This window comes from Branchiostoma floridae, chromosome 9 (assembly GCF_000003815.2).
Source record: "Branchiostoma floridae strain S238N-H82 chromosome 9, Bfl_VNyyK, whole genome shotgun sequence".
NCBI classification, from domain to species: Eukaryota; Metazoa; Chordata; class Leptocardii; order Amphioxiformes; family Branchiostomatidae; genus Branchiostoma; species Branchiostoma floridae.
The window spans coordinates 4172626-4195248 of NC_049987.1; the positions used below are offsets into that span (position 1 = coordinate 4172626).

The window sequence follows — 22623 nt, forward strand, 5'->3', positions numbered from 1 at the left end:
CGCATAACCACCGCGTCATTTTCAACCTTGCGATTTTTTATGATAATTAAAATATTAATTAACGCGATTTTGTGCCGAAATTGGCCAGTTTGCGTCGGATTTTCACTGCCATTACGATGTTATTATTATTGAAATTACGTACAGTAACCGTAAATACACATTGGTTATGATTACCTACCTTGAATGTCCACGATGTCATGGCAGTTCTCTTCTTGTTATGAATAACGTTGCCGACTTGCTGTACTCCAGAGAGAAATTGTATAATAGTCAACTATAAATATAACACACAGCACGTACTTCATTGTATGGTAGAAATTCGATTTATAGAAAGTAACGTTATATCTTTTTTAGACTAGAGTAGATAGTAGAGTTTCTCTTGAACGTCCTGATCCAATTTGTTCCAATTTCTGTTCATTTATTAAAATTCACCAGGCTTACTGATGATTATTACTTACAGTACGTTTTTGCATGCGTGTGCGTGTTGTATTTGACATTAAAGACCTCGCTTACTTACTAGTACTTCTTTGCATGCGTGTGCTTGCTATTTGCCATTTAACACAATCGAAACCATTTATACTATGCATCGGGCATGTTTTGAGTCAATACTCTTCTCAGCGACCACCTGTCCAAATCGAAATTTTTTTGGTCCCCCGGGTGGTCGTCTTGGGCAGGTTTGACTGTAATCCTGTCAGCCATAAGGTCCTAACCCTAACCCTGACAAAAATCCTTATTCACATTCCTGAGCAAGAGTTATTAACTAGAATGATAAAAAGAGAATAAAAAATGATGTCGACTTTAAGCAAAGGAATGTCATTTTTTTTTTACTCAATGGTCACCACTAGGGCTGGGTATCGGTACAGCGTACCGTACAAAACCGTTTTTTCTTATTGGACCGGTCCAGAAAAACCGGACCTGAAAAAATTAGGTGGACCAGATGTTGGACCGATTAGAAAATTCAGGCATTCACACGTTTTGGCGCTTGCAGTTGGAAGAAAATGACAAGAGTGAAGTAGAGTAGAGTTTATAGTAATTTCTACCAAGGTTTACAGTCAATCGTACAGGTGCAGTTAGCGTTGTAGGATTTTAAAACGCCAGTGTAAGTCTAATACTCCGCCAAACAGATTTCTTTGTAGTGAAATGGACAATTGGTATGAGTCATACTGAATCAGGTCCAGGTTCAGGTCCGGACCTGGACCTGATCCTTTGGACCTGAACCGGACCTGGACCTGAATTTTCTGTACCGGTACCCAGCCCTAGTCACCACGTAACAAGGCCTGAAGGCCACTCAAGGTTACGGGTTACATGATTGGAACTGTAACAGCAACTCTTCGCCCTATGTCAGAAACATCATGATTGAGACCAGCCCAATTGCTCACTATGAGTGAGGACTATCTGACCCAATAGGCGAAGCAGGGGTTACGAGGGCTGCTCGGGAGATTCCCTACCCCTATTTTGGCCGGAATGGTTTGATCCGCTCGGGTGGTTGTTCGCACATGTGGCGGGTTCTTTAACGTGCTTTGGGTGTTGCTCTCCCTGAACAGGGGACCTCCATACTTAACGTCCTATCCGAAGGACGGCCCGAGCCGAAGCTAGGTACTCATTTTCACTTGACTGAAGTGAGGAAAGTCGTGTAAAGTGTCTTTCCCAAGGGCACAAGATCGGTAACACAGCCGGGGGATTTGAACCCGCATTTACCTCTCGGTCACGGGCCGAAGAAACTGCCACTATGCTACACCGGTCCCACCGGTCATGGCCAGGAATTGAACCCCCAACCTTCCACGTTACTGATATTAGTAGGCTTGCAACTGCAAGTCAACCATTCTACTCCCTGAACCCAAGGAGCTTTTCTCTCCTTCTGATAAAAGCTCCTTGCTGAACCATAGCAATGATGGATGTTTATAATAATTCCTGTGCTTCCTGTCAATAAGGCTTCTATTTTCACTATTGATAGGATGTACCTGTCGCAGGGCTTTAGCCAGCTCGAATTTTTTTTCCGTCAGCCAATTACAATTGTCGCGAAAACCGAACTGAGACCTTGAAAAACGGGTTTTAATGAGATTATCGTATGCGAAAGGGCGCCGACATACATTGTCAACAATCATAACAATAGCAAAACAAACAGTGTGTGGCTTTTACGGCCGTGGACGGCGTCCCCAAGCCGCCTGTAGCTTCCACCAAGGATTTTTGTCCGTCAAGGTTGACGGATTGGTTTTTAAATTTTTCCGTCAGACGCAGCAAATTTCCGTCAATTGACGGAAAAACGGACGCTGGCTAAACCCCTGACCTGTCGATAGGTAATTAAGCTTGTTAATCATTATATGTTTTGAAATGAGAGTCTCCAACAATTTCACTCAATCTTCATTCAATAATCTGTCATTTGAATTCTCTTATTACTTCTGTTGTAGATTGTTGACTTGAAAGCAGAACTGATACGGAAGCAGGGTGAGTTTAAGAAGGAGAAACTGCAGCCTTCAACAACAGCAAAGCCTAAAGTATCCTCCAAAGTAAGTAATGCACATGTATAAACATATGAAGGAGTATACAATCTAAAACTGATACAATCTGTATGATATGCATGTAGCCGGTATAGAGGCTTCTCGGCGACATCATAGTAGTTACTAGGGCTGGGTACAAAATGTTTTCTTTTTCTAATTGGACCATCTCAGAAAAACCGGACCTGTAAAAATTTGGTGGACCGGATGTTAGACCTATTAGAAAATGAAGAAGATAACCGGCAGAAATTCGCATGTTTGGGATTACAGGTTGAAGAAAATAGCAAGAGCGAAGTAGAGTACAGTTTATTGTAATCTCTACCAAGTTTACCGGTAACAGTCAATAGTATAGTCACTAATAGTGGCAGTTAACCTTGTAGGATGTTAAAATAGCAGTGGGACTCAAATACTCCACCAAACAGATTTCTTTGTAGCAAAATGGACCACTGTACAGTGTACATGCATTCACAAGTTTTCACATACTACTAGGTTCAGGTCCGGACCTAGTGGTTACCTTTGCAAAGGAGGTCATGTTAATGTTTTTGTGACAAGCATAACTCAAGAAGCTATGATAAAAGGTTAATCACAGCCGTCACTATGGTTACTAGTAAAGTAGCAGACACCCTGTGGTGTTTTTGGTACTTGTTTCAAACACAGGCTTTGAATTCGATCATTTAGTTCCCCGGGCGGTTTTCGAACAGGAAAAAACACTTGCAAATAATTCCGAAATTATAGACATACTTTACAGCATGCCGTCTAACTGGTGCATTGCTTTTGGACACCCAAAGAACTCTATAAAGTCTTCAAACGATCGAGATAAGTTACCTAGGTCGGGCATTTAATGATCGTGTTCTATGCCGCGTAGAACGCGTGTTCGAACTAAGTGCCTACAGCGTAACAGGCGTGAGTAGCAAGTGGCAGGACAGAAGTCTAAGAGCTGGTCACAATGAATGTGTTTGAGTAATCGATAGTAATTTGTTAGCTGAGATGACCTGATGAAGGTAAACATTGTGTTGCAAATAATAGAAAGTTACCTTTACCTTTCTAGTTGTGATTAACTTTCTATAATTGACTCAGCAGAAAGGTGGTATCTTCAACAAGTCTAATGCAGGAGTGGCTGAGAGGTCCCAGAGGGACGTGGAACAGCAGGCAGAGGACAGGAAAAACCATGACAAGTCCAGGTACATTTTGTTTGTTTGAACTTTTATAATTCATGATATGCTCAAATTGACCTGCAGGCCGCTTTTCATTGAGGTGAGGTCAGACAAAGATTGATATAACAGATTTCATTGACTGATAAATGTGTATTTAATGTCTACACATTATCATTACATATACATGGTACAAAACATTAGTGGAGCGAAAGCTCGGCGTTCATATTCTGTGTCCGTTTGTTTTAACATGGGCAGAGTTAACTGTATTTACTCACAGTATACGTGTATGTACAGCAATCCACGTGGCTCAACTTGTAGAAGCCTACCAGTTAAGCTCCTGACTCTAGATTTGTGAACTGGGAGACCCCAGTTCAAATCTGGGAAAAGGCATCTCTGTTGGGGTTGGGGTTGTATTGCTGTACCATGTTTTGGATGGGCATAAAATGAGGGTGCCTGGTGGACTTTCAGGGCTCGAAATATTGGGTGCATGTGCACCCAAATATTTTCTTAGGTTTATGTACAGAAAGATATTAGAAAGATAATAAAAATGTCTGTCATGGTACTTGTTTAAGAATTTGATAACTTAAGCTTAACTATTAGTAAGTTTTGTTATTAGTTTTTTTTGACATTCTACTTAAATTTAAGTGGTGCACCCAAACATTTTTGGTGCACACAATTTTTTAAGCTGGGTGCACCAGTGCACCTAATCCCAAAAATGAGCCATGACATTAAAGGGGAAGTGGTAGCAATCCCTCCCTATAAAGATATACCTTGCTGACAACCACCTTGCTGCTAACTGAAACAGCAAGAAACCTTGCTGACCTACATTTGTACGTGCCTCTAGAGTCTAGACACTACAAGGTGAATAAAAATAAAACAAGTTATGGCAATCTTGGATAACATTTTTTATATTAAAAACTAACGTCACTCTTAAGTCTATGTAATTCTATGTGGCAAACAATCCAAATGGAAAAGTTATTTAATTACTTCAGTTGTCTGATCATTTAATAATTTCTATAAATGTATTCCTGCCTGATGTATCTACATAATACATATGTTTATGATGATAATGTTACTCATGAAAAGTGATCTGTTTCAGAGCTGCTTTAGAAGAAAAGGCCAAACTGTATGATCAGATGATGAAGGGCAACACAATACCAGGTACGGACAGGTGACTCAAAATCATCCTCCTACGCAGGGACATCCAACAGCCAAACTGCCTGTCTGGATGTGCCCTGCTCTTCCAACCGTCACTCTTAATTCCTGACCCCCCTGCTTATAAATATCAATGAGGTTACCCTTATAAATGCGAGACAGCTTTTGAAAATGGAAAGCCTATTCTCTGATTGGCTGACAGCTAGTTTGGGGGGAAGTCCACAGGAACTAAGAGTGATGGTTGAAAGAGCAGGGCACATCCAGACAGGCAGTTTGGCTGTTGGATGTCCCTGCGTAGGAGTATGCTCAAAATATGTTCATCTAGATCTCTAGCCAGAGGTATAGAATACAACACTGGGTATTTTGTATCACCTGAGGCACAACCTGACCCCGTGTAGGATCGCGTGACGGTTGGGATGCGATCCAACCCACAGGAGGGCCAGGACCGAGGGCAATACAGAATACCCGTGTTGTATTTTGTTTATACCATGCCAGCTCGAGCAAACTCAAGTTTATCAATAAAGAAAGCAGAAGACGTGAAATGCACATTGCATCAACAACTTTAGTCGTCAATTCGGACAAAAGAACCGGACGAACAGTTAAACAGCTGCTTGAAGTATGGAGCCTTCAGCAGCAGCACGGGGCCATATTATGAAATATGCAACACTGAAAGTGATATTGAACATAGTATCATGTTTCATTGATATTGATCATAGTTTCATTGAATAGTATCATGTTTGAGTTTGTTGATATTATTTTTGATATTAACACAGCTTCACAGTTGAGCTCCCTGTTCCAATTAGTTGGGTCGAGACCCAGTTTAAGTACTGGGAAGGGCATCTCGGTTGGGGCTGCACCTGTCTTTTGGAAGGGACGTGATATGAGGGTCCCATGTTCAAGGGGATGCCTTGAGCCCGTTAAAGGGGAAGGTCTAGCAACCCCTCCCTGTAAAAATATACCCTGCTACAGAAACAGCAAGGAAACTTGCAGACCTATGTGTCACTTGCATGTTAAAGAACCACCACACCTTTTTGAAACAGAGTAGGGGCATATGTATAACGTTACCCTTGTGTGCAATGGAGCAAATCCTTCTGTATGCAATTGGTGATTCACTTCAAATCAGCCGGATGGAGGCCAGACGTACCTCCATCTCATATCAGCCACACGGTGATTCACATTTTTACCATTTTGTATTCAGTAATAAAAGAAAGGGTATGCCACCCCAAGGCAGTATGACCCCAATGGTGCTGTATAGCACTGTATGTCTTTACAACATGTACTACTACTACTACTACAATACCCTGGGAAAACAGCTGAAAGAAGCTTCGCAAAGAAGAGTTACCAATTCCCTGCCTCGCGTGCGCCCGCAACTATACACACGCCCCACTTCCAGCTGTCCACACGCCGGCCCCTGACTATCACTTGCGATATCATAGTTGAGGCCAGCTGGTTCGTCGGGCTGGCGGGTGTTCCGGGGGCGCGTGTGGCGGGAATCGGTAAACCTTGCGCACAGCTCTAGGAGTCTGCATTTTCCCAGGGTACTACTACTACTTCTAACTACTACAGTTACTACTTCTATGTGTCACTAGACACTTCAATGTGAACAACAACAAAACAGTGTCTCCTTTTCCCCTGGTAGATGAGGATGGCAGTGGAGTTTTCCTGGTTGACTTTCAGAAGAAAGTTCTAGACAGTGTCAAGGCACAGGCCAGAGAGGATGCTGGGAAAGGTCAGAGTGCGGAAGGTGAAAGGTTAGCCGCTGAAGAGGATGCTGGGAATGATGATATCCCCGAACCATCCGACCCTGAGGAACAATGGTCAGGTTTGATTCGCTGTTTGCCAAAATCTGATGTCATTAATTTTGTAGTTTGAAACATCTACCATTCACAATGTTATGGTTGGATGGAATAGACCAAGGATGTTATAACCTCCTTTATGTTATACCTGGGCCCAGAAAACATTCGATACAGGTGTTCCGGACGGGCTGATACATATAGAATACAACACGGTGTATTCCGTATCGCCCAAGGTATCAGCCCGACCGCGGGAGGGCTGGGACCGAGGGTGATACGGAATACACCGTGTTGTATTTTATTCATGTCATACCCACCTAAGAAAACCCCTGTTTTGATGCGAAATGCACCAGAAGTGGAACAAATTTGGTGCCCTCGAAAAAAAGTGTTGCAACAGTAATGTTCCAACGTCTGAATCAGATATCCGAACATTCGATGGCGCCGCACCCGCCCACTCGAAACAGTTTGATTTATTTGAATGGAGCCTGTGTGATACGCCTTTCGAACCGGTCTAATACGGAAGTTATGGCCCTGTCCGGAACACCCGTATCGAATGTTTGCGCGTCACAGGTATGACATAATTTTCAGTATCACACGGGTTCTAAGTTGCATTACACGGCCCTCATTCGAATAAATCGAACTATTTCAAGCAGGCCGAGTGGGGTGCGATTGAAAATTTGAATACCTGATTTTGGACGTTGGAACATTGCTGTTGTAACACTTTTTGTTTGAGGGCACCAAATTTGTTCAACTTCTGGCGCATTTCGCATCAAAACATGGGTTTTCTCAGGTGGGTATGACATAAACAAAATGTATTCCGCATCACCCTCGGTCCCAGCCCGTTCCGCGGTCAGACTTGTACCACGGGTGATACGGAATACACCATGTTGTATTGGAATACACCATGTTGTATTCTGTATGAATAGACTGATCACATAGCCCTGCTCACCTCTGTTAAAACTTAAATAAGCAAGTTGAAACAAATTCAAACGTTTGACAGACATGCAGCCACTCATCCATTGGTCAAATCTCAAATTGGCGTACTATGATTGGTTGAACCGTGCGCTACTTGTGATGGACAATTTATTTATTTACTTACTAAATATGTATCTTAAGGGTAGTCCCTTCAGTTATTTTTTAACTGATTTCCAAGGGAGCCCTTTAATACAAAATCATAACAAATAAAGAAACAGGAAAATTATACAAACATGGGATTGAATAAACGACAAATTATTTATTATACAATATAAAGCATCCATCAATTCAAGGTCAATAAATGATACAAAGATCTTAGGCAAACTCAAAAGAATAACAGGATTGGTATATTGTTTTCCAAACTGTGCTTTTACAGTACCAATAGAAGTATTTTGTATCATAATCTCATGTCTTCATTCCTCATCGGAACAGGGTAGACTATGTGGACTCCTTGGGGCGGTCCCGCCGCTGTATGAAGAAAGACTTAGCTGCTTTACAGGACATGGACAGGAAATTGGGACCTGAGCACAGGTATGGTTTTCAGTCAAGGTCTTTTCCATATGCAATATCTATATTAGTAAGCATTGTAAAGGATGTCCCTGTGGCTCAACTGGTACCAGCCTCACAGTTGAGCTCCTAGTTCCAATGAGTTGGTAACTGGGGGACCCCAGTTTATCTATACAATATTGTTAATATATTAATTATAAAACTGATACTTCAGGTATACCGTCCTGCGATTTACAAATGATGTGTTAAGCAATAGATTTCCCATAGTAAGAGGGACACAGTCATTCTGTAATATAAAGTTCATATATATGCAGCATTTTGGTTCTAATTAATCAACCTCTGATTCATCTGTTCCTTAAGCTCAAAATAGAAATTTGCTTTTGAGTAATCACCAAGGTCTTTCCAGGTAGTGCGCAGATTGTTAAGTACAACTGCAATGTGAGGATGTGCAGTGTCCTCACCATAGATAGTCCGCATCATCTGTAGTGATTGTTCATAATATACGGTTGCCTTTCTGTAATCACCAAGGTAACTCCAGGCCTTACCCAAGTTGTTAAGTGAGTTTGCAATGTCAGGATGTGCAGTATCCTCACCATAGATAATCCTGTACATCTGTAGTGATTGTTCATAGTAGCTGATGGCCTTTCTGTGATCACCAAGGTCACTCCAGGCAGCACCCAAGTTGTTAAGTGAGTTTGCAATGTCAGGATGTGCAGTGTCCTCACCATAGATAATCCTCTTCATCTGTAGTGATTGTTCATAGTAGCTGATGGCCTTTCTGTCATCACCAAGGTCACTCCAGGCATTACCCAAGTTGTTAAGTGAGGAAGCGATGTCAGGATGTGCAGTGTCCTCACCATAGATAATCCGCCTCATCTGTAGTGATTGTTCATAGTAGCTGATGGCCTTTCTGTGATCACCAAGGTTCCTCCAGGGACCACCCAAGTTGTTAAGTGAGGAGGCGATGTCAGGATGTGCAGTATCCTCACCATAGATAATCCGCCTCATCTGTAGTGATTGTTCATAGTAGCTGATGGCCTTTCTGTGATCACCAAGGTCACTCCAGGCGGCACCCAAGTTGTTAAGTGAGTCTGCAATATCAGGACGTGCAGTATCCTCACCATAGATAATCCGCCTCATCTGTAGTGATTGTTCATAGTAGCTGATGGCCTTTCTGTGATCACCAAGGTCACTCCAGGCGGCACCCAAGCTATTCAAAGAGTCAGCAATGTCAGGATGTACAGTATCCTCACCATGGATATGGCGCACCGTCTGTAGTGACTGCTCAAAATAACCAACAGCCTTTCTATCATCACCAAGTTTCACCCATGTGTAACCTAAGGCAGAGAGTGCATTGGCTACATCAATGTGTGGTGTGTTCTCACCATATGTTGATATTTTATTCTGAAGTGTTTCTTCTTTGCACGTCGCAGAACTTTGGTAATCACACAGACTTTCGTACACCTCTGCTTTCAGTTCTGAAGAGTTGTCAAACAAAATGGTATGATTTTTCTGTGACTGGTTATTGCTCAGTTGTAAGATGACTTTCTTTAACGGCCTTGCCGTGTAATAGTATCGCATGAGCTGCTGTCTATTTGAGAAGTAAAATACTTTCTTCAGTTTTTCCCCAATGTCGGTATCTCTCGCTATTGATGATAAGGCTGACATGTTTTCCACCTGACCATGATTGTTCATGTATGTCCGCAGCCTCAGTTCTGCTGAGATGCTGACCATCACCATCAAATGATGTGCGTTCTCAGCATTGATTACCCCACCGTTTTTCATCTCCTGGATAGTCTCCCAGATTGTGGACGGTTGTATTTTATGAAGTAGCGCCCAACACGACACTGCAAGGCTTGAAAAACGATACATTTCTTTCTTTACATTCAACAGACTGGCAGTTAGATCTTGGATTTGAAATGTCTGCACATTCTCATTAAGTATAGTATTTGCCATTACCAAAGGAAATGTCCCCTTATTTACTTGAAGTTGCTGAGTACAAAGAGACAAGTGGTCATTGACCAGACACTGTTCTCCTGTGATCAGCGACACATTTCCCAGGATACTAGCAAGGTGGTAGCCTTTCTTCAAATGGAACGTTATGTCGTCTTCAAGCACCTTGGTCATATTGCTTGGTGTGTGGATAAGTTTGCTTCTACCTGAACTGTTACTACCCCTGCCCAGTGGAGTCTTACATGCATGTGGCATGGCTCCATCAAACGAAAACCCACGCGGTGTTACAGAGTCATAGTACCAGTTGTCTACTGAGTCCCCTGAGAAGAAATTAGAGTCTTGATCCCCATGGCTGGGAGAATGGTTTCTCCCAGATTGATCACTTTGAGGTGGAGATAATGTGTGAGGTTGCGGAAATACTTAGCATTATGATCTGTTTCCACCTCTATCAAAATGGCAAATTCAAGATCAGAGTACGGAGTTACCAACCCTGTGGCTTGTGAACCCAGGCCTATCATGGCGTACTTACAGGGAGGGGGGCCCATAACCACTATACATTCATCTATAAGTCCAGCTATGAATGTTTTTCTTTGGTCAACAATTGTCTCAAACAGTGTCTTAATTGCTTCCACTCTCTTCTTTTCCACTTCTCTTAGCTCAGGGTCATCTTCATCAAGGCTGTAAGGATCTATTTCCTCATCGATCCTTTTTATTTCTCTCTTCGCATAGTCACGATCCTCATTCAACATCAATTTATGTTTCTCTGTATCATCAATGTGTCCCTTTTGTTCAATATCCAGCACATGCTTAACAAATGATTGGGTTATGGCCTGAATTTCTCCCTGTATGTCTTCTGTCCTTGATCTTACCAATGCTGCATTACAGAGTGCTGCAGCCTTGGTGAAATCACCTCCATCTTTTGACTGGATTCCTCTCTTCAGATAGACTTTGCCCAACCTGTACAGGGGCTCTGCCTCTGCATTGTGTTGACCTTAAACAAACAAAAAAGAAATCTTTTTAATTGTACTCTGACTTGTCTTCATCTTGTCGACAAGCGTAAAAACAATCCACATAAAAATTTAGATGATTTGATGTGTCCTTCGCGTACCCTTGTGGTATTGTTGAATGTCTCCAGATACATATACTTGAGGCATAGGTACAAAGGTTAAAGTTTTGAGTATCACTTCTTATTGCATTGCAACTTTTGTTTGAAATGCCTGGATGGCATAGCCTGGGTACCATCTGGAAAGCAGTTTGCTCCGGCGTTCTGACGTTCATTATACAGTATATACAGTTGCTTCTCTGTGTTTCCGTCTGAAAACAGGACAATCTTAACGTCTGGAATCATCCAAATTTTGGACGCAGGCGCGTTTTCGACAATTGCGTAATCAAGCGAGTCGAGTCGTTCTAATTGAACTATGGAGCCCCGGACATAGGCTGATTTAATCGGGCTTCTTAGGCCCGTCCTAAATAGACTACCCTGGATCGTACTGTAAAATATAGATCAGTCGGAGCACCTATATGGAACATACATTGTAAATATAGACTGGGTATGATATAAAAATATTTACCTTTAACATGAACAGACTTGAGAGCAGCTGCAAAGCTTTTTTCTGCTCTGTCCAGGTCCCCTGTCTGCAGTGCAATGGAACCTTCCTGCAGATGGTCTTCATATGTTCTATGTTTATAAGAAGAATGTCATTATATGCATTTTGAAAATCTATTACAAAATGTATTTTCTTGGTGATACTTTTAAATCAGCTATCAATATTACAATAAAACAGAATAGTAACAGAAAATTGCTACAAAGTAAAAATGCAAAGAAATTAATCTTTTAGATTTCAACTTTGCTTATTGTTGTAATGCATATATTAGATGATATACTATATTTAATTGTAAGTTTCAGTTCAGTTTATTTATTTAGCCAGGAAAATATATCGCCTACTGGCATTTTTCAATGCCTCCTGGGGGACCGGGGAGACCCCAACATAAAATAACACAAAATTACAAAACTGATCAAAATGAAATCAAGGGTCAACTATTTACAATACAAACAACTCAAGATAACTTAATATAATACTAGTAATTATGATAATAATGATAACAATAATGACAGATTCAGGCAGTGGATCAACTTAAAATAAAAGTTACAAAAAGTGGAATTTGCATATTATTATCAATGTGTCGCTGGTCGGGCAGTGTTTGTTTCAAAGTTGATTTGCAAATGAAAAATAACAGTCAGAAAAGAACATAAAAGTCAGTCTTAGCATCAAAACATAATACAGAAATCAAACAAAAGGATCCACTGTGATATGACAGGAACTAAAGTTGAAATACATACAATCAGAATCCTTTAGTCCTGGTCATACAATTGTTTAAACTGTGATAGTGTTCTCACAGATCTTAATTGGGACGATAGGGAGTTCCAGAGTGTCGTCCCTGAGTATGAAAACGCTTTCTTTCTGTATTCAGATTTGGCTTTAGGGAGCAGGAGTCCACCTTGCATGCCCGTAGCCAGGATTTTGGTTGGGGGGGTTCTTTTTTAGTAATTGTGGGACCATCGAGCGCCGCAGGCGCGAGACTCACGAGCTGCCTAGGGGGGTCCAGGGGCATGCTCCCCCGGAAAAATTGAAATTTTGACCCTCTGAAACGTCATTTCCTGCATTTTGACGGGCAAAAATCGCTTGCGAAGTTTAATGGAATTTCTATTAAAGGACAAGGCTTTTGCGTAAGTCTTTGAGGCCAACTCCCTCGACATATTTTCACCATGTCCGACACCAAAGGCGCGAGGGGTCGCAATGGAGGTCCGGGGAAATTTTGAAATCTGGACCCTCTGAAAAGCCATTTCCCGCACTTTCTGGGGCAAATTTTGCTGATAGACCCACTAAGATTGGCTGAAATGTCTATCAGGGAAAAATGCAAATAAGTCATGCCTTTGAAAAAAATCTTGGACATGAAAAAGTGGACCTTCAAGCCTGAAAAAGTGGACCTTTTGAGCGTGTGGGGGGGTTCTTCCGAACCCCCCGAACCCCCCCTGGCTACGGGCATGCCTTGTGATCTAAGTCGGGTATATTGTGCGAGTGTATTTTTGAGAGTTGGGAGAACAATGCAGTAAGGTGGGGAGGGGTCATGCCGTTAAGTGCCTTGAAAACAAGCTTTAGTAACTAACCTCAACCTTTCATCATCTCCCAGTGTTGTGGTAATGATGTCTGTGACTTTACTCTCTTCTGAAGCATCACTATAAAGAACCAAGAACATGTCATAATCGCACATGTCTTTCAATCAGTAGTTTGGAACACCAATTTTGTTTGCTGCCTCCATTAAAGTGTGCAAAACTTTCAAAGATAGAGATCGACTTAGTCAATTTTGAAGCTAAGACCCCATTCACATGAAAAAATACAAGTGAGTTAAACGAGGAATTCGATTTAAGTTTTCTATAGGATTGAAAAAATGCATTCACATGGATTTTTACACAATCGGATTGAACTCAAACTTTCGACTGCAACCTACCCGAGTTGGGTACGCGTCGTGCTTACAAAATGTTTCCAGACTACTGTTTTTCTCGTTGAATATTTGCCTTTTTGGTGTTGTTGGGACTTTGAAACCAACAACAGAAGAGAAACAAAACCACACGTTATTTTCATGGGCAGTATTGCCAAAATGAACCAGTCATGCTTCTGCCGCGTTGCTGATTTTGAAAGACCGTTCCGGCAAATCTTGCGGCGTCCATATGTGGTTAACTGTAGCAGTAAGATGATTTTTGCAAGCGAACCTGCCCATGAACTTATTTTCTAATCCATGTATCATACTTTTTTGCTATGTTATGGGTATGATTGTATGTCTAAGGTCCACTATACCCATATGTATGGCGTCAAAACCATGGAACAAGCCGGGATCCAATCCAATTGCGTTCACATGGGCAATTCTGGTCAATCGGATTGCGCGACAATCCACCCAATCCACCTCGCGAGACGGATTGCAATCCAATCCAAAATGCATGATCCAATCGGATTAGTTGTGTTCACATGGCAAAAATGCAATCCGATTGGGTCATTTTAATCGGATTCCTCGTTTAACTCACTTACTTTTTTCTCATGCATGTGAAAAGGCCGGTCAAAGATAGAGATCAACGTAGTCAATGTAAGGTATCCTCACCTTGGTATGTCTGGATGGAGTTGAATGTCCTGAGTAATGTCAGGCTTTCTGATGTTCTCAAACTGGTGTCCGACGGGTGGTCGTCTTTCTCTCAAGCTCATTTTTGATCCTTTTGATGTTGAGTGCTGCAAAATGATTATTTTGATTCACAGTTTTTTTATGCCTTGCACTCCTCTACAACGTGTACACTTAATGTTATTATAGAAAATATGTTCAACTTAATTTTCTGGTAAGTCATGCTCTTTTTTTGCGTTAATTTTACACTAATTGTATGATGTATACCCTGATCTTTACATCTTATACCAGATCACACACAGAATAAGCCTTCACACAGCAGGAAAATCTCCTGGCCAATAGGTTTTTAAAAAATGACATTTTTGTGGCAGTAGTGTACACTGGTTTTGGTCTTCTCTAAATCCTTGCACGATCATACAATGTCATGTAGATTGGCTGATGGCTTATTCAATGCGACGGTAAATTTTCAGGTAAAAAGATATTCTTGAGATAGCATACACTCATACACTCTCAGAGTGTATCATTTTGACTAAGTATGTGATTATGGTAAATTGTAATATGTTGTAACTTCTCACCATTTTCACTATTTCCCTGATCTTCTCTGCATAACTGACACGATGGTCCAGAGTCTGTCTTGTCTCAGGATCCTCACAACTTCTCAGGGCTTTCTTGTACATGGCAGCTGCCTTGGAGAACTGGGATACATCAGAGGTTTTCTTGCCTTTCTCAAGATAGAAATCTCCAAGAGATTTCAAAATCTCAACCTCCAAGAACATGTCACTATTTTCAATTGCGGTCACTAATGTTTCTGTGTAAGTCTCCTCAGTGGAACGTTGAGATTTTTTGTTACTTCTGTCTAATTTGTCACAAGTTTCTGCCACTCTTAAGACATTACTGTCAGCAGTGCCCCAGTAGTCTGGTAACAACCACCGAAAGTGTGGAGTGTACCCCTGCAGCGGTTGTCTGGAGAGTTTCTCCATATAACCGATACGATGTTCCAGTGTTTGTCCCATGTCTGGATCCTTGCAGCGCAGAAGAGCAGCAGCATACAGGGCAGCAGCCATGTCAAACTCTTTTGCATCTTTACTGAGCTTGCCTTTCTGAAGATGCAGGTCTCCAAGACTTTTCAAGACTTCTACCTCAATTAAGAGGTCCATACGAACAATGGCTTCTCTCAGTGCCCCTCATAAATGACTACTTGTTCATGCTGACTCTTGAGGCACAACTCCAGGTTCTGTAACTTGTCTGCCAGGCTGGTCATGTTGTTGTCAGACATATTGCTACTTTAACTCCAAACTCTGACTGTTGATTAAGATAAGTGTATTTGTTAGTCTTGGAGGTAATATGCAAGATTGTAGACCTTTGTAGCTAATTATTAGATATTATACTCAAGTCAGCCACCTGGAGGCGCAGAGTAAAGACTAGCCGACTGCTCAGCCTAACCCTGCGTCAGGGATCCCAGCAGCAGTATAAATTATAATAAAACATAGGATAATCAAACAAACATGGATAGTGAGTGAGTGAGTGATTAATAGGCCATAAAGGAGTGGGAGGTTAAGAAGAAATATTCAAATCGATCTAAGAACTTTTGATATTTTTGACATTTTTTTAATACGCACCTAATCTCCTTGGTACAATTAAATAATATTTCATTTATCAAACTTATGGTCTAGATGTTGAGAAACCTTCTCCCTTGTAAGGACATTTTTGACAGGAATCATTGGTGTCTTTGAAAAGCAAATTTTGTGACAGCATTCATTAGCTTAAAATAGTGCAAAATGGCTGTGCCCTTGGATGTTTCCCAAATCATATCCAGTTGCTTGTCATGAGTAACTGCTTTTTGGGTTATCTTATTACCTGGATGTCTAACCTTCATCGACGTGTCAGTTCCCTCAATGTTATACAATCATCCGTGAACAGTTTCATCAGGTTGGTACGTCACTGAATAAAGAGACTCTTTTTACACAACCAGTAATCGGTGAGAATAAAGCACTGGTTGTGTAAAAAGAGTCTCTTTATTCGTTATACAATCATGTACATGTACCCCAGCAGTGTCAATACACATGTCATTGCAGACTTCCATAGCCCTGTAACCTGTCAGGATATAAACAAACCTGTATAAATCTCACCTGGATGTCTGAGACTCCACAGCTGTAAACCTGCCTGGGTACTAGTAGAGACTTTTTTCTTTCTCTTTCTAATCTGACAAAAGTTCTGTTGTTTTTTTCCTCTGGCTTGTCCTGTACCACTGCATTGACTTTTCATGCGGTCATACCTATTCATATCAGGAGTTAGTCTTATGATCGACTCTGTAAACCATGACGTGGTATAATAAATCACTTATTACCTCATGTTTACACCTTTGGTCACTTGGCTCTGTGGCGGCTACACAGTCATGTAGTTCTCCTATTACATTGTGTACACTGTTACTCTATGTTGGAACAGCTTATAAACGAGGAATAGACAAGACCGATATATAATATTACGTAGCTTTGTTTTGTTTTGTCGACTTCTGTCTAACGCAGTATGCCCTATCCCGATGCTATGATGACTTGTTTACACTCTCACAACGTTTCATAATGAACGTTAATAATAACTTTATGATATATCAGTAAAGAAAGGGAGCAGGTGACAAGAATCTCTCATGGTCTTTTGACCTTTGCTGACCAGTGAAAAATTGTTCAGACCAGGAGCCTTGTGGTTGTGTGCAGAGTCCCTGAGCTATTAGCTTTCTGATTAACTGCCTGCCTGCATTCAGGTTAGCCTGCAGATAGGCCATGGATCACCTGAGGGCGCTTTTATCACATCATGCATTCTGGGAGTAGGCTGGATCAGAAGTACAGTAAATCCTTTGATTTCAATCCAAAGGGCATCTGAGAAGCTGTCATATTTATTACCTTCGCCGAGAAGGTTATGTTTTGGGTAGCGTTTGTATGTACAATGTATGTATGTTTGTGATATATCATATACTTAACTGATGAACCATTCCAACAATAATATGTTATGTTCGCAAAAAAACAAAGAAAGTATACATTTATTTTAAGAGTACATGATAATAAAGGTCAATGGTACGGATATCAGCATTGTTCAAAATGTGACTTATTACTCATGCCAAATTTGTTAAGGATAATTATAACAAAATTGAAGATATTTTTCTATCCTATGTTCTGTTATTTGGACTTGATGCATTAGCAACTGTTTCTTTTAATCATCAGTTTAGACTCTTACATCAAAGCTTTTTAATCCTTGTTTTTGTTTTGCCATAAAGCAGTTACACATTCTAGCAACTGGATATGATTTTGGATTGATCTAACCTTCATTGACGTACATTGTTTTTGTTTGCTTGTTTGTTAATTTGTTACTTGTTTATTCAGCCAGGGGAGTAAGGACTTGATGTCAGCCGACATGATCAGGGAGGAACAGAGACAGAAATGGGAGCAGGAAGAACAGGAGGCACTGAGTCGGCCTGTAGGGCCTGTACACTACCAACAGGTCCGACATAACGGTAGGAACCATTATACAGGCCTGTTGTTGAAGTAGTAAGGCCTGTAGGGCCTGTACACTACCAACAGGTTCGACATAACGGTAGGAACCATTATACAGGCCTGTTGTTACACTGTACATGTAGTAAGGCCTGTAGAGTCTGTACACCATCAACAGGTTCAACATAACGGTAGGAACCATTATACAGGCCTGTTGTTACAGTAGTAAGGCCTGTACACTACCAACAGGTCTAACATAACGGTAGGGAACATTATACAGGCCTGTTGTTACAGTAATAAGGCCTGTAGGGCCTGTACACTACCAACAGGTTCGACATAGCAGTAGGGAACCATTATACAAGACTAGCCTGTTGTTACAGTCAGTAACAAGACCCGTAGAGCCTGTACACTACCAACAGGTCCGACATAACAGTAGGTTACACTATTATACAAGACTGTTGTTACAGATTAGTATTAGGCCTGTAGAGCCTGTACACTACCAACAGGTCCGACATGACAGTTGCTTACACTATTATACAAGACTGTTGTTACAGTAGTATGGCCCTGAGCCTGTAGGGCTAATGTATACTATCAGCAAACCCAACACCAACAGTAGCAGTCAACATGTATGATCGTTGGAGGCATTGTTCTAGTCATGATAGGCCTAAGTCACATTTCCTTCAGGGCCTGGCCGGGCTGTTTGCAGAAACCAAAAATTAAAGTTTATGGGACTGTAATCTGGCCGCACGCGCGCGCGTGATTTGACAGTCGGACGGTAACAGCCTTTAGCAGCCCAGCGGCTAACAATGGCTTCTCCCAGCATCGACTCGATCGAGTCAACTTCAGAGATTCGTTGTGCTATTTGGCAACATCCGCCGGTAAATCGGCATGCCATGAGCAGATAATATTGTTGTGAACCTATGGACTCGATATCGTGCTGTAAATTTGCAAATTTCTGGTCATTTTCACAATTTTGGACGGGCGGTTTATGCTTGTTTGTCGTGAGAAAAACATGCATATAGGCGCGTCGCCTTACTTGTAGTTACTCGGATAAGTTTGGCTCAAGCCGTAAAAATATCCCACAAAAGCGTACAAGTACCATTATTGGATCCTTGTAGATCCAAACTCGTAAGACTTTCGGCGATTTTGACCGTAAATTAGTCGATGGCAACATATCGGCCTTTGGGAGTTTACGCGTACGTGAGTTGGGGAGGGGGGCGTGTTTCTGCGTATATGTGTTCGTTTTGATCAAGACGGAGTCACTTTTCCGACTATGTCTATGATTTCAGTTTTCGCTGTGGCCAATAACTCCTCTGTCGGCTAAACTCCTTCCCATTTGCCACAGCAAGATCTGCTTGGAGATTAGGGAGAAGCCATTGTTAGCCACTGGGCTGCTGAAGGCTGTTACCGTCCGACTGTCAAATCGCGCGCGCGCGCGGCCAGATTACAGTCTCGCGAGACCTACCGCTAGAGATTGGAGGGTCCCGTATTAATATCCACAAAACATGCTGTTGAATCATTTTTGGTATGTTTTGTGCTGTATTTTATATCATCCTTTTCATTCCCCATTTAACTACATGTACCCGGCCGGGTTCTTTGTGGAAATGTGATGTTAGCCCTATGTGTAAATGTTGTTATGTTTTCAAATTGAGAACATAACTTGAAAAGCCTGTTATCTTTTTGTCTCCCCACTATGTTTCAAACAGAGGTGCGAGATATGGGTGTCGGCTACTACGCCTTCTCAAAGGAAGAGACGGAGCGACAGAAACAGATGGAAACCCTCAGTATGCTGCGGGAGGAGGTGTGTAGGAGTCTCACTCACTTGTAGTAGATGTCCCTTTTTCAATCAAACCATTTTGTAGTGATAGAGGGGGGCCCCAAAGCCCTTTTCCGTAGAGCGTAATCGGCAGTTTTAATTCTACGTACTACGTAGCGGGACCACTCGAATTCAACGTAGAGCGTAATCGGTGCATTTTGCGTCGAGCGATATTGGCCCCTTTAATTTAACGTATTACTTAGAAGCTAACCGGATTTTACCGTACAACGTAATTCATATTAATTTTTCGTCAATCGTAATCAAAGTTTCATTAAACTTAACTAGTCTACCGGCAAATTTTACCCGCGAAAATGCTGAAAATTGCGTTTCAAAGGGTCCAGATTTCAAAATTTCGCCGGACATTTCTTGCTATGGCTCAACACTTCGGCACTGGACATGGTGAAAATATGTTGCGGGAGCGTTGTCCCCCAACTAGTAGAAATCTTTGTACCGACCTTAGCTATATAGCTTAGTTAACAAGCAAAACGTGCCCCTTAAATGCAGGAAATGGCATTTCAGAGGGTCGAGATTTCAATTTTTCTCCGGGCGCCGGGCGGCCTTTGCCAAGGCTTGCGACAGGTTGGGCCTCCGGCGTTCACGACTCTCCGGCGCTCGTCTCCCTCAAAGACGTTTCTCTGACAGAAATGTCATTACATTGAGCATAGGGTCTGTCAGCAAAATTTATCCCTCAAAATGCAGGAAATGGTGTTTCAGAGGGTAAAAATTTCCAAATTTTCCCGTACCTACCTTGCGATAGTTCGACTGTTCGTGCTTTCGGCACTCAAAATCTGAAAATGATGTTTGGGGGCGTTGCCCAGCTTAAAGCTAAAACCATCTTATCGGATGCTATTTAACTTAGCTTAGTCTGTGAGCAAAATTTGCCCTTCAAAATGCATAAAATGGCGGTTCAGAGGGTTAGGATTTCACAATATTCCCGGGGGAGCATGCCCCCGGACGCCCTAGGATTGTCGCGCCTCCGCTTTCGGTGCTACAAGTGCTGAAAATTACGTCACATGAGAAATTTGCTGTCGCCGCCTTTGGCCAGCAAGAGAAGTTAAGTTTTAATCTTATTGATGGAATTATCAGTTTCCTTTAGATCTCATCTTCACATGTTCTGCCGTCGGCGGAGTTCAGCCAAAAGACAATAAATATTTGCATAAGGCATTATGAAATTTCGTAATTTAGCGTAGAGCGTAATAAAGTGTCCATAATTTAGCGTATTACGTAGCCGGTCCTCCCGAATTTAGCGTAGAGCGTTGTCGGTACCCCCCCTTGGGGGCCCTCATAGAGTAATACTAGTAGGTTATAGATGACAGTGTTGGAATTTGAGAAATGATACAGAACTGATCACACTTTGCCCGAAATACTTTTTTCAGTCTGAGTCAGGTTGCGCCATTAACATTTCAGGTTGCCCCACTTTCAAGTTGTTACTTTCTTCAAGTCAGCTACTTAAACATTATCTTTTCTTCCAGTTATTTGTAGATATGTAATATGTTTTATGTTATCACAATAAAAACCAAGGTTATGCACGTAGGTGGGGAAAAGCGGTGTTCCAACTGCAAAATTTCAGGTTGCTCAGTGTGTAACCTGGGTTTAAAATTTAGTTGCGCCAAGCAAAATGTGGTTGCATTTTCAAGTGGGCAAGTGGGTATTTTGAGCACTGGATCAAAAATATCTAGAATTTAGATATCATTTAGCCTTTTTTATTGCCAGCTCCTGATCCATGACTTAATTTCAAATCAATGTTGCAAATATGTCCTCTCTTCTTCCAGTTCCATGCCAACTTCATTAATTTGAATACTGTGTCTTCGAGCTTAACTTTTGAAATATTCTCCAAGCAGATCCATCAGGGGCAAAGGCAAAATCCAAAGGGCTAAATCCCCAAGATGTGCAAGCAGTACTGATTCAGAAACAGAGTTGGACAGGTAGCCGGAAACACAGCATCTTTCTTCCTAAGAGCCAAGTGCACAAATTACAATAATTGTCTTATCAATTTTTCCTGTATTAAAATCAGACCCAGGACCAGAGGGTGAAGAGAGAGAAGTTGAAGGAGAAGAGAAGAGCAGCTCTACAGGCCAGGCTGGCTAAGGTGAAGCAGAGGAAGGCAAAGAGACTGAAGGGGGAGGGGGGCGAGATGGAGGATGAAGGTCAAGGTAGGTCAAACTTCTGCATGAACATTGACATAGATTTATGTGTGATTTTGACCTGTAACAATTATAAGAATCAAATACATGTATTAGACCCATCCAGTAGATACTGTTATTCTGAGTTAAAGTAATACAACAGTTACTGTAGAGAAATATATTTACTAAACTGTTCATTGAACCCCTATTGTGTTCATGTCATGAACTAGAATCATGTAGTCCCCATAAACTACATATTTCCCCAGTATACACTGTATATATTTTCCCTGCATGATGAATAAAGACTAAACTTCACACTAAGGACTAAATTTTCGGCTGACGTGTCCGTAGCAATTGATCAAAAGTGACAGGTAACCCGTCTCTATACATGTACTTTGCAAGCTTCCTTTACTCCTCTTGCAAAGAAATCTGGCTTGGAAAATTTAGTTTACTACATGTATGTCCCAACTCTTCCAAGTGTTGTTTACGTCCATGTAATAATAAGTCTTTATTCATAATGTTATTGACCAACACAGATGAACTTTCATGCTAACTGTTCTTCTTGTTGTGGTGCCCTTGAAGATGGCAGCCCTGACCTTGGTGCTGAAACAGAGGACCAGGAGGTTCAGAAGGAGCCTGAACCTGAACCTCTGCAGAGGGACGAGACATGGAGGCAGTCTGCACCTCTCAGGGAGTGGGACAAGGGAAAAGGTACGTACTGGTGTTTTTTAACTCAGTAGACACCATGCAACAAGATCCTATGGTCACTTCAAGGTGTTGTGGTCGTTAGACCAAGTTCGACTGTATGGACCCCTAATTTGGGCAAGTCTATGACAAACCTGTGGGACTGAAATGGAAAATGGGAAAGTTCAAATGAAGTACGTAGCGCTAGTTCACCTTTATCCGCTGGTAACCTATAATCGTTGTTTCTAAAAACAAGGTATTTATGGACATCATGTCGACGGTTTAAAACTGTACAATTGTGAAAATGTCGCAATTTGAA

At 41.6% G+C, this 22623-nt stretch overlaps 2 protein-coding genes across 8 annotated transcripts in view; one reads left to right on the forward strand and one right to left on the reverse strand.

Annotated features, from left to right (window-relative positions):
- The window catches only part of LOC118422794 (coiled-coil domain-containing protein 174-like), a 49895-nt gene that overhangs the window by 698 nt on the left and 26574 nt on the right, over positions 1 to 22623 (forward strand). For 2 of the 5 annotated variants that reach the window (XM_035830553.1, XM_035830556.1), the window contains exons 2-10: positions 2406 to 2504; positions 3570 to 3673; positions 4746 to 4807; positions 6441 to 6618; positions 8002 to 8100; positions 17574 to 17704; positions 19388 to 19482; positions 21512 to 21650; positions 22203 to 22331. In XM_035830553.1, the coding sequence (XP_035686446.1) occupies positions 2406 to 2504; positions 3570 to 3673; positions 4746 to 4807; positions 6441 to 6618; positions 8002 to 8100; positions 17574 to 17704; positions 19388 to 19482; positions 21512 to 21650; positions 22203 to 22331 (1036 nt within the window). The remainder of the gene's footprint in view (positions 1 to 2405; positions 2505 to 3569; positions 3674 to 4745; positions 4808 to 6440; positions 6619 to 8001; positions 8101 to 17573; positions 17705 to 19387; positions 19483 to 21511; positions 21651 to 22202; positions 22332 to 22623) is intronic. The other 3 variants (XM_035830554.1, XM_035830555.1, XM_035830557.1) reach the window with 3 other exon arrangements.
- LOC118422795 lies at positions 9247 to 15527 on the reverse strand. Of its 3 annotated transcripts, none has more exons than XM_035830560.1 (5): positions 14775 to 15527; positions 14185 to 14309; positions 13205 to 13267; positions 11601 to 11707; positions 9247 to 11020 (listed from the first exon to the last, which is right to left on the reverse strand). In XM_035830560.1, the coding sequence occupies exons 1-5, from the start codon at positions 15354 to 15356 to the stop codon at positions 10338 to 10340; spliced, it is 1560 nt and encodes a 519-aa protein (XP_035686453.1). In that variant the 5' UTR covers positions 15357 to 15527; the 3' UTR covers positions 9247 to 10337. The 3 variants fall into 3 exon arrangements, with proteins under 3 accessions (XP_035686453.1, XP_035686452.1, XP_035686454.1); XM_035830559.1 differs by having other exon boundaries at positions 13199 to 13267; XM_035830561.1 differs by lacking the exon at positions 13205 to 13267.

Bases quoted from the DNA above. Each gene is read 5' to 3' on its own strand.
- LOC118422795 (XM_035830559.1), bottom strand. From the start codon at position 15,356: ATGGACCTCTTAATTGAGGTAGAAGTCTTGAAAAGTCTTGGAGACCTG. The intron at 14,310-14,774 runs GTGAGAAGTTAC...ATCATTTTGCAG, and splicing joins TCAGGGAAATAGTGAAAATG to CACTCAACATCAAAAGGATC. The intron at 11,021-11,600 runs GTAAATATTTTT...TGTTTGTTTAAG, and splicing joins CAAGTCTGTTCATGTTAAAG to GTCAACACAATGCAGAGGCA.